The 10,942-nt window shown below is 36.2% G+C and overlaps 1 protein-coding gene and 1 pseudogene across 2 annotated transcripts; both read right to left on the minus strand.

The window, feature by feature from the left end:
- Positions 1–1,158: 1,158 nt before the first annotated feature.
- On the minus strand, positions 1,159–2,648 carry LOC145822761 (putative methyltransferase At1g29790; annotated as a pseudogene). Its single transcript, XR_014364467.1, has one exon. The product of XR_014364467.1 is annotated as a putative methyltransferase At1g29790 (transcript).
- Positions 2,649–2,759: 111 nt separating this feature from the next.
- LOC114308966 (receptor-like protein kinase FERONIA) lies at positions 2,760–5,850 on the minus strand. The gene has a single exon (XM_028254649.2). The coding sequence runs from the start codon at positions 5,645–5,647 to the stop codon at positions 3,008–3,010; it is 2,640 nt and encodes an 879-aa protein (XP_028110450.2). The 5' UTR covers positions 5,648–5,850; the 3' UTR covers positions 2,760–3,007.
- Between the last annotated feature and the right edge of the window lie 5,092 nt (positions 5,851–10,942).

Genomic DNA, 10,942 nt, shown 5'->3' on the forward strand with positions numbered 1-10,942 from the left:
CGTGTATATAGGTATTTTAAAATGTATATTGTTTGTATATTACCTTTTTTATTGTATTTAGTAGATACTATGACTAAATAAATCTAAAATAGAGAAATGTGATCAAAGTTGGTTATGAAATATGTGGTTAGTGGTTTTGAGTTGGTTATGATCAAAGTTAGGGGTTATGGGTGAAAATGATGTATGTTAGATATAAGATGTGGTTATGAGATATGTGATGGTGGTTATGATCAAAGTGGTGTGGTTACGAGCCAAAAGATATTGGTTATGAGATGTGGTTATGAGATATGTGATTAGTGGTTATGAGTAAAGTGGTATGGTTATGAGCCAAAGAATGTTGGTTATGAGATATGTGCTTAGTGGTTATGAGTAAAGTGGTGTGGTTATGAGCCAAAGAATGTTGGTTATGAGATATGTGACTAATGGTTATAAGATATGTGATGTTATTCATGATCAAAATGGTGTGACTATGAGCCAAAGGGTGTCATGAGATATGTGATTAGTGGTTATGATATATATGATGTTAGTTATGAGCCAAAGAGTGTTGGTTATGAGATATGTGGGTAATGGTTATGGGATATATGATTGTTGATTATGAGATAAGTGATTTTGGTTATGAGCAAAGTGGTGTAGTTATGAGTCAAAAGGGTGTTTGGTTATGAGATATGTGATATTGGTTATGATCAAACTGATGTGGTTATGAGCAAAAGGGTGTTGGTTATGAGATATGTAATGTTGGTTATGAGTCAAAGGGGGATTGGTTATAAGATGTGGTTATGAGCTATATAAGTAGTAGTTATGAGATATGTGATTAATGGTTATGAGATATGTGATATTGATTATGATCAAAGTGGTGTGATTATGATCTAAAGGATATTGGTTATGAGATGTAGTTATGAGATATGTGATTATAGTTATGAAATATGTGATATTGGTTATCAACAAAATGGTGTTGGTTATGAGATGTGGTTATGAGATATGTGATGAGAGCTCATAACTAAGTTTTGATTAATTTGATTCTAGTTATGAACAAATATGATTTCGGCTCATAACTATAAAAAATGACCTGTTTACCAGGCCACTTTTAATGATGTGGCTCAATCTGAGCCATTGATTTTCTATGTACCATACATTTTTTAAACAAAATGTACTATAGACTTACCCCAGTTTCATATCTTCCTTCTTACAAAAGAACTCGTCCACTCTCCTTTAGGCCGGACCACACCGTCCCAATCAAACAAGACAAACTGAAGGAGTTCAATTCCAATCCATCCATCCAAGAACAGAGTAGAATGAACAATGTCAAGTGTGTTGTCAAAGAAAGGCAGTCTCGAGTCAACTGAGACGTAGAGAGGAAGAAGTCCTCTCAGACTCAGTGCTATCACCTCATTAAAAGGTGCCCCTAAATTCAGCGTGGCCGAAGCAATGGTAACATTTTTCTCTCCCATAATTGCAGCAAATGTACCAGTTGTTGGGCTGAAATCCAGCCCAACGCGGATCTCCACTGGCTTTAGACTCAAAACCTCACCGATTGTGAACTCTGCTGAGAGAGACTCATTGGTTGGCACTTCCCATCCTCACCTGGAAAGTTCGAAGCAATCAGAGCATTTGTAGAAGCCTCTTCTGTCAATCGTTCCATTTGAAACAAGACAGGTATAGTCTTTTCACAGGAAGTGGCTTGTTGTAGTGTTGAGGTGATTTTGAGTAGCACCATCTTCTGGGTATTGGCTCGCAACCACTGACTACAAGCTTCTGAGCCAAGTCCCAATCATCTGGGCATGTACTGTACATCTTGTAGGTCATGAACCGGTCTGTGTTTGAGGCCATACCGACACAACCTAATCCGATAGATGGGTTAATCGCTTCCAGCCCAAGAAAATTCTTCTTCCCATTAATCCTGTTTGGTTTGGGTAAAATGTAACTGTGAAGCTCAGCAGAGTTGAAAACCTTTCCAGGTACTGATCCTTCTTCAACTTCACTTTCTTTGGGCTCACTGAGGTCTTCCTCTACATTGCTCGCTTCATTCCTGCTATTAGGAGAATTGCTGTACAAACCTGATAGAGTCTCTGCTAATTTGGCTATTGATATAGCGATGGCAAGAACTTTATCTGAAAATTTCGATATTGTTTTTGGTTCTGAGGTTTCAGAATGTAGCCGTTCTAATAGAACTCCCAATTGGGTCTGCAAATGAGAGATCTGGTTTTGAAGGGAATGAGGTAAAACCGGTTGGAAATCTGAGTTGTTGGTGGCAGAGTTGAGTATGAAATGAGGGTAAGAAACACTGGAAGTGAAGATTATGATTGTCAGGAGGGTGATAAAGAGAAGAGGACATAACAGTGCAAGAACAGAGCCTCCTGGAAGGCATTTTGAGAGCCTGGAGTTGCTTTGTTTCTGCATTCCTAAGACAGGTTTTTCTGTGCCTATTGCTTCTTCTTCCTCTCAGATCATTCTCATTTGGATTTTTGATCAATTAATTCAGCTGTTGACCTAGGAACTAGGAAATGAGTTCAGACTCTCTCACATTGATTTCATGTTTGATCATCCCTTGATGCCTTTTTTTCATTGTTTACAACTTATTTTTTGCCTAGGAGACGAGCAAAGTTTGAAGTAAAAGCATTTTGATCTTCCAATTTTTATTAATGTTTAAAATTGGTCTAGTTTGTTTCCTTTGTTGGAGTAATTTCATTTTATTTTATTTTATTTATTTATTTATTTTTTTAAAGGAAATTTACATTTGCAATAGTAATACTCAAATCTCGTTTAGCAAGAAATGCCTCATTCACTAGCTAGCAAGAGATTAATTTCAATTGATAGGCGATGCAGCTAAATTTATTCATTGCAATACAATATTTAGTAAAATTAAAACCAAAATATATCAAACTTTTACAGATTAAAAAAAAAAAAAAGAAAATCAAACCAGGAACATTTGCAAATCTATCTTGCGCTTACTCATCTTAATTTTTGTTATGCCCAAAAATCTTAACCCCCACATGTATTGAAGTTGATCTCACCGTCCATTTGGATTCAAAATCTCAGAGAAAACAACAATCTGATGAGAACCAAAACTGCTGCCACTCCTTGCACCACTCTCAGCGGTTGATGTCCCGGTCTCGTTGCTGTGAGATGTCGAAAACAACATATCATCGTCATCATCGGTCGTGGTCTTTCTCGCCAGAAGCAGAGGATCCGAGGGACTCATCAACCCATCTTCACCGTTGATGTTCCCCTCGCCAATCTCTTGAAGCTGCAATGCAAATTCTAGGCTCCAAATCACATCACCCATTGCTGGCCGTTCGATCCCAGTATCACACAGGCAGCTTTCGAATATCTCCCCAAACTTTTTTAAACAGTGCGGCACAATCTGACCCGTCAAATGTGGATCCACAATCTGATCAACGGTCCCTTCTCGCCAACATTTCCGGCCCCACTCAGCCAAGCTCACTTGCTCCTTTTCTAGCCCTGTCACAATTGCGGGCCTCCCACACAACACTTCCAATAACACCACTCCGAAAGAGTACACATCAGACTTTTCAGTTAATTGTTGTCGTCGATAATATTCTGGATCCACATACCCGAAACTACCCTTTACAACAGTGCTGACGTGACTCTGGGCCACATTAGTGGGGCCAATTTTCGACAATCCGAAGTCTGAAAATTTGGCCACCCATTTTTCATCCAATAGTATGTTGGTAGACTTGACGTCGCGGTGAATGATCATGTGCTTTGCTCCTGTATGGAGGTAATGGAGCCCATGTGCAGCACCGATGCAGATCTCGAGGCGTTGCTTCCACGAGAGAGGCGGATTGTCAGATTTGTAGAGATGATCACGGAGGGTACCGTTGGCCATGTAATCATACACCAAGATCATCTCACCATTATCATCGCAGTAACCGATCAGAGCCACTAGATGGCGGTGGCGTAACTTGGATAGCATTTCGATCTCCGTTCGAAACTCGCGGGCCCCTTGGCTTGATGATGGATGCAGCCGCTTGATCGCAACAGTGGATGTGCCGTTATCAATGAACCCTTTGTACACGTAACCAAATCCTCCCTTGCCGATCACAAAATCTTTTTTGAAGTCGAGCGTAGCAGACTTGAGTTCTGCTAGTGAGAAATGTCGGCAGAGATTAGACGGTAACGTTGAAGCGTTAGTCTTCGTGGACTTCGACGTGTGCGAAATCGAAAATTGGACCCACGATGACTTGACCACGCTTGCACCGGAGTCTCTCACCCTCCTCCGTCGCCGGAAAATCAAGAAACCAATCACTGAAATCAAGAATACTCCACCGATTACACCTCCGGCGACGGCGACGACCAACGACGATGACGTCTTACTATTCTGTTTGCCCGGTAGCTTTGGATACAGTGCCGGCGGTGCAGGAACGTATTCAGGGTTGGGCCCGGCGAGACTTCCGTCCGGTTGACTCAATTTGAAGATCTCTAAACCGTTCAAGATTGCATCAGCGTACTTGGGCTTGGAGTCCACATTCGGGTGCAACGCGAGCCACAAATCCACCTTACTCCGGAGAACATCGACAGGTGGGAACAAAAGAACATAGTCTCTGAAAACAGGAATTCCATTACCCCCACTCAAGTTTATAACATCAACCTCTTGAACAGCCGTCTGATTATTCATATACACAGAAAATATCCTCTCACGTTCTTTGGTTACATCCTGTAGAAACTCGCAAAAATGAAGCCTAGCCAGGTACCGGAACCCAGAATCAACGGTGAAGATCCAAGTCAAATTGTACTTTACGTTTACATTTGGGTCCTTTCCCATGGTCCGAGCCGTAGTGTACACAATCGCCGGAGCAGTGTAATTCGGTGTCTCGCTAGTGTATCGAATTGGGACGTCAAGGTGAGGCACCAAACTAACGGCGCCGTCGTATATGTACGGTTCATCTTGATGCCAGGTCCGGTACATGCCGGTATCGTCATTCACAGACACGTCGTTGCCACCGACGTTTAACCGGTACAGAGTTTCAAGAGCAGTGTTGTTATTGATATAGAAAGATTGTTGAGAGCCAACAAGAGGGATAGGATTGAGATCGCCTTTCATGTAGAAATTGTTGGGAATCGAAACGACTTCGATGCCGTTGATAAAGGCGTATGAGTTGGGAGATGGGTTGAATGTTATGTCGAGCTTTTGGGTGTCTCTGACACTGACAATGAATTCTTTGATCAGCGTGTAATCTGGGGGACTCAAAGCAGAGACGGTGAGGAAGGCACTGAAGTTGGTTAGGAGGGTGTAGTTTGCGGCGGTGACGGAGAAGTAAGATTTTGATCTGTCGAAATTTGAGTAGTTGGCTGGGTAGAAGTAGAGGCGGATGAATTTGGGGCCGGAGGAGACGGGGAAAGTGTAGGTGAATTTGGAGGTGAAGATGCGGGCGGTGAGGAAAGGGATGCCGGTGACAGAAGAGTCTTGTTGGGTGGCCGTGGATGGTGATGAGGTGGTGCCGATGTTGGACGGTGAGAATTTTGAGGTGGCATCACCTTGCCAGCTCCGGCGGTCTTGTGACATGGCGTTGGAGGATGAGCCGCAATTGAGGAGGAAGTAATCCGTGGGTGTGTAAGGCGGTGTTGTGGCCGCGGTGGAGGAGAGGAGGTGGAGTAAGGAATAGAGGTAGAGAGGGATGGTGAGCATGTTGGGGTTGTTGAAGATTACAGCGTTTGATGTATTGCCAAGTCCAAACTGGAAGCTAACCTAAGGTGATGAGTTTTTTCAATTTAAGTTGGGTGGGGGTAAGAGAAGACTTGTAATTGACTCCGACAGAGTGAGAGCTTGGATTGCTTACTGGTGGTCAAAATTGGCGCTTCATGAGGGGACTTTTTAGGTCATGTAATAGATATTTTCATGCCAGTCCAATTTCTTTTGGCCTTCATGTCCGAAATTTCTTGGAATTGTTAGCTTTGAGAATGGAATCTAGGGTTTTCATTTTCTGTGATCAATTCTATGGTTTAATCATGTGTTCTTAGAATTATTGCGAAACTAATGTCTGATTAATCTACACCAGAACAATCAATCATGTGTTATTGGATGAAGCTTGAAGGGATATGTCTATGGATTTTATTAATGTTGTGTTTGGTTGGAAAATTTGGAGAAGGGTTTGAAAAGGAAAATGGAAAATGTGTGTGAAACTATGTGAAATATAGACATGTTTTATTCGCATTTTACCTCCTTTTTCCCTTTTCCTTTCTAAATCTCTTCCTAAATTCCCTAACCAAACACAATATAAGTGCCAAATGCCACCGAATATAATGCAAAGCTAATTCACTCTCTCTAACAAATAACTCACTAATTGGGAATAAATATCAAGTGCAACATAAGGAATAGAAAGTCACAAACAAATATCATATGGACACCATTTAATTCTAATTAATCCAACCATATACTTTTCACTATTGTAATGTGGTATTGTTTTTAGTTGTCGATGTTACTCATTGTAAAGACTCCGTTTCAATAACATCCTAAATTTCAATCAAATTTAATGATCACGTATATCAATCATTTGATCAAATTGTTACAGAAATTAACATGTTGATTATATTGTGGAATATATTCATGGGTTCCTGCTAGATTCCCACAATCTCAGGCTTTTGTGTGAACCAACCAAGTTCATTTGATCAAATTGTTACAGAAATTAACATGTTGATTATATTGTGGAATATATTCATGGGTTCCTGCTAGATTCCCACAATCTCAGGCATTTGTGTGAACCAACCAAGTTCGGGGAGAGAGTTGGAGACTAAAATAGTCAATAAAAATAAAATAAGTTTACGTAGTTAATAAGACAAAATATTATATTTAAATTATAATTATTTCATTTTTTCTCTCGCAACTATCAAATCAAGCACAAAAAAATCAACTATCATCTCAAAACACAAATTTTTTAATTAAGTTAAAATAATCATAAAGTTAATTAAAATAGCAAGTTTCCAAACGAGCCCGAAGTAAGTGCAAATGTTGGTACTACTTTTTGTTAGTATTGCTTGGAAATCAACAAAGATTCAATTGAAAATTCCCCAAATCTTTTCGTTAAACTTGGAGAGTACAATTTAGAGGTGTTTTGAGAAGATAATTAAAAATTGACTTTTTGATTTTTTTTGAACTTTTTGATTTTTTTTTTTTTTGTGAGAGAAGAAATGGGTTAAAAGTTGGGAAGTAGACTTTAACTCACTTCCCAAAATAGGCCGAAAACACACTACTACTAATAGATGCATCTGAATTTCCAAGATCAAGAAAGAAAAGTTGTCAAAGAAAGATATAGAACATTTATATATATGCTTCTTAATCGAATCAATGCTACAGTAAGATATAATAATAAAGATGATTGTGACATTTAATCACACTGTTATTTAAAAGTATACACATTATATATGATCACAAAACAAGAAAAATCAATCAAAAAGAACAATAGGCATGAAATTCCCCATTCCACGTTGTCCAAATCACTCACAACGTTCCATGAATCACGTAATTTTGACTTCATGAATTCATATGAGATTGCGTTTGCATCGATTGTAGGTGACATAAGGCCGGCTATCCTTATTGGTGCGTCCATCGATTGTAGGTGACATAAGGCCGACTATCCTTATTGGTGCGTCCGATGCAATCGTCGTATAGCATTGTATTACATACCTTAGGCTTTTGTAGACCCTTGTAAGAAATTTGCTATTGGTTATAAACAACAAACCTTCTAGTCGTCCTAGGCCAACCCTGAGTTTTCGAGAACTAAGGCGAAATAATTTTTTGAGCCTTTTTAAATATTCATAAAAATAAAAATAAAAATCACCTGGTTTTGTTTAGAATTTTTAAAAATAATTATTTGAGTTTGTAATTTGTATTTTTTTATATTTTTTGTATTTGACAACTTTTTTTGTTTTTAATATTATAATTTTTAAGTGTATCTATATTAGATATATCTACAGTATAAATAAATAAAATTGCGTAAAATATTTAAAAAGCCACTAAAAAACACATAATTAGGCCATAAAAAGAGAAGGGAAAAAAAATAGGCCCCATAGACATATATATATATATATATATTTATTTTTTATTTTTTTAATTGGGCTAACAACTAACACTTATAAATATTTTTTAGCTAGGCCTTTTATCAACTGGGCCTAATAAAACTTTTAAGGCATTTTAAAATGACCTAAATTAATTAAACAAAATTGAATCATTTTGAATTTTTGATATAGTACAAGATAATAAATTTGAAAGCTTTTTTTTTCACCTAATTTTTGGAACCCTAGGCACAGGCCTCACTGGCCTTAGCCCAGGCCGGCCCTAAGCCGTCCCTAATTCCATCAAGAACTCTTCTTCTGCTAAGCATTCGGCAATGGTGGAATTACAGCCCAAAGATCATTGAGTTGCTCTTTTTAACTGAAGAGAGATGGAGGAAAACCATTATAAGCAGGACAAAAGAGAAATGGAGGTGGTATGGTCTGATTTTCATTTCAGTGTTCAGCTCTGGCTTTGAGCTTCTTCTCTTGAATTTAGATATCAATTTCTTGATCTTTGCCAGGACAAAACTAGCTCTGCCTTTCTGCGTAGGAAAATATCATTATTTTTCAATAAATTTTTGATGTTTTAATAAAGAAGTTAATTTTGATTGCTTTAGTTGACGCAAGTGAAGATCTGGGCCCGGCCTCTGCCCCCTAGGATGGGGTAGTGTAGTCTAATAAATTTTGAAAAATTTATTGAGCCGCGGGGGTAGTTGGTATTATTTATTAATAAAAAATTAAAAAAATTAGAAAAAAATTCTTAAATGTTGCATTTTGTTACAAAGCACTGGCTTGGGAATTTAGGTTAGGATGGATTGGTGCTAAAATAATAAAAATAAAATAAAATAATTTTTTTAATTTTAAGTTAAAAAATATTAGATTCAAATCATAACCATTTTATTTTTTCTCTCATAAAAATTAAAAAACGAAAAAGTCCATTCTAAACGAGACTTTTTAGCCCCAAGTTAAAATAGCTAAAAAGTCATCCCACATCCCAAACAAAGCCAAAATAAATCATGCGCTTCTAACTTTGTTAATTTAAATTTTAGTCTTTTGATTTTTTTAATCTAAATATTCACTTATTTTAATTAAGTAAAATTGTAGGAAAAAATATATTTTAGTCATTAAACTCAATAAGATTGAGTATTTTATGCATTTTTTGTATATTTATATTGAGCTTAATAATTAAAAGGCAATTGTTTAGATTGAAAATAAATTAAAATATTAACAGTTGAATTTATAAATTTTAAGATTTATTTTCTTACAAGATTAAAATTTCAAATTTTTATTTGTAATTTTCAAAAAAAAATAATAATTAAAGTACTTTTATATCTCTTACATAGCTAAGATAGGGTAATATATTAATATTTTATTTATTATATCATTAATTACGTGTGTGGATATTGTAAAATCTAAATTTTTATGTGTAGAATTATTTTTGGATAAAGTAGTAATTAAATTAATTTATATGGGTCATTTTAGTGACATCAAGGAATTAGTTATGAGGTGGTTTTTTTTAAAATTTTTATTACTTAGATGGTTAAATTTGTAATTTTGGGAGATTGGGTTATAGGCCCACTTGGGCTTTAGGTCTTGGAAACATAGTAGCACAAACAAATAGAGGTATTGATGTTGTGGCTGCTGCGGCAGATCTAGCAATAGAGAAGAAAAAAAAAAAAAAAAAAAGAAGATTCATAGATTCGTGACTTTGATCTAATCATCTCTTGGAGGTAAAATTTGTTTTTATGATACTCTTAACTATTTCTTTAGACATAGTATCTTGTATGTTGATTGGGTGTATGTATTTTGGGGTTTTGGAATTTACTTGTAGACTATAGGATTAGATTATTACATTATAAAGAAAAGAATGATAGATGCATCATGGTGATCAATAATAATTGTTTATGTGGTATAATATTTTGTTAGGTTTGTGAGATTGAGGTGGATCTTGGTAATTTGAGATTAGCTTGGGAAATATTATTTTAGCTGTTTGAGGTAAGTAACCCTCTATCACTGTTGGTTTATTTTTAATCCTATCGAATCGTTTAAAATCATAAATATTTATTCGTAACTTTCCTGTTCTCTTAAAATAAAATATGGGTCAAATATAAAACAACATCGAATATTATTATGAAAATTACTTGAATATTCTGTGAAACTATTCTGAAAATTATACTAAACGTTTATTCTGAAAATATCGAATGTTTTATATAAAATTTGTGTATTGTGTGAATTTTGAACATCACTCTAGTCTGACTATGATTTGGACCCTAGCTAATGGGGGTTATTTATTGGCACAGAAACTAGTTTCTTTTGGGGCTTTACCACCGGCCTATGTGTGGTTCTGGGCCTTGTCACAGGCTGTGTGACCGTAATCAATAAGACTTGGGTTTTGTGAATCAAATCATTGAACCATCTGAATATCGAACCATCGATTTGAACAATGAATTACTTTGAATTATCTTGTTGGCTTTTCATTTAAAATGTATTGTACATTGTTTATTTTTAGCTATGAAACCATCTTACAAAATAATTGTTCATTTATTGAACTATAGAAAAATTTATATTTATTGATTATCGATTTATTTATTTATTTATTTTACTTGATCTAGCTGGCAGTGATGGTTGGTTATTTACTAGGCTGTCTAGCTTACCCTTATTTTATTTTTTTTCATATTCTGAAGAGTAGAGCTGCACGGGATTTTTTTTACATATGGGAGTGCCGAGAATAGGACTATGATTTAAGTACTTGGATTATTTGTTTTGTTAATGGATTTTATTAGTAGACTTGGTGGATAATTTCATATGATAAGAATAATCAATTTTTTTTTATGGATTTTAGTATTATGATAATTAAGATTGATTGGAGTATTTTACATTGTTAGTTATGTGTTGGACTCTTAGCCTTGCATGCTCACTTAAATGAGTGTGC

This window comes from Camellia sinensis, chromosome 1, assembly GCF_055761805.1.
Source record: "Camellia sinensis isolate YWXY chromosome 1, ASM5576180v1, whole genome shotgun sequence".
NCBI classification, from domain to species: domain Eukaryota; kingdom Viridiplantae; phylum Streptophyta; class Magnoliopsida; order Ericales; family Theaceae; genus Camellia; species Camellia sinensis.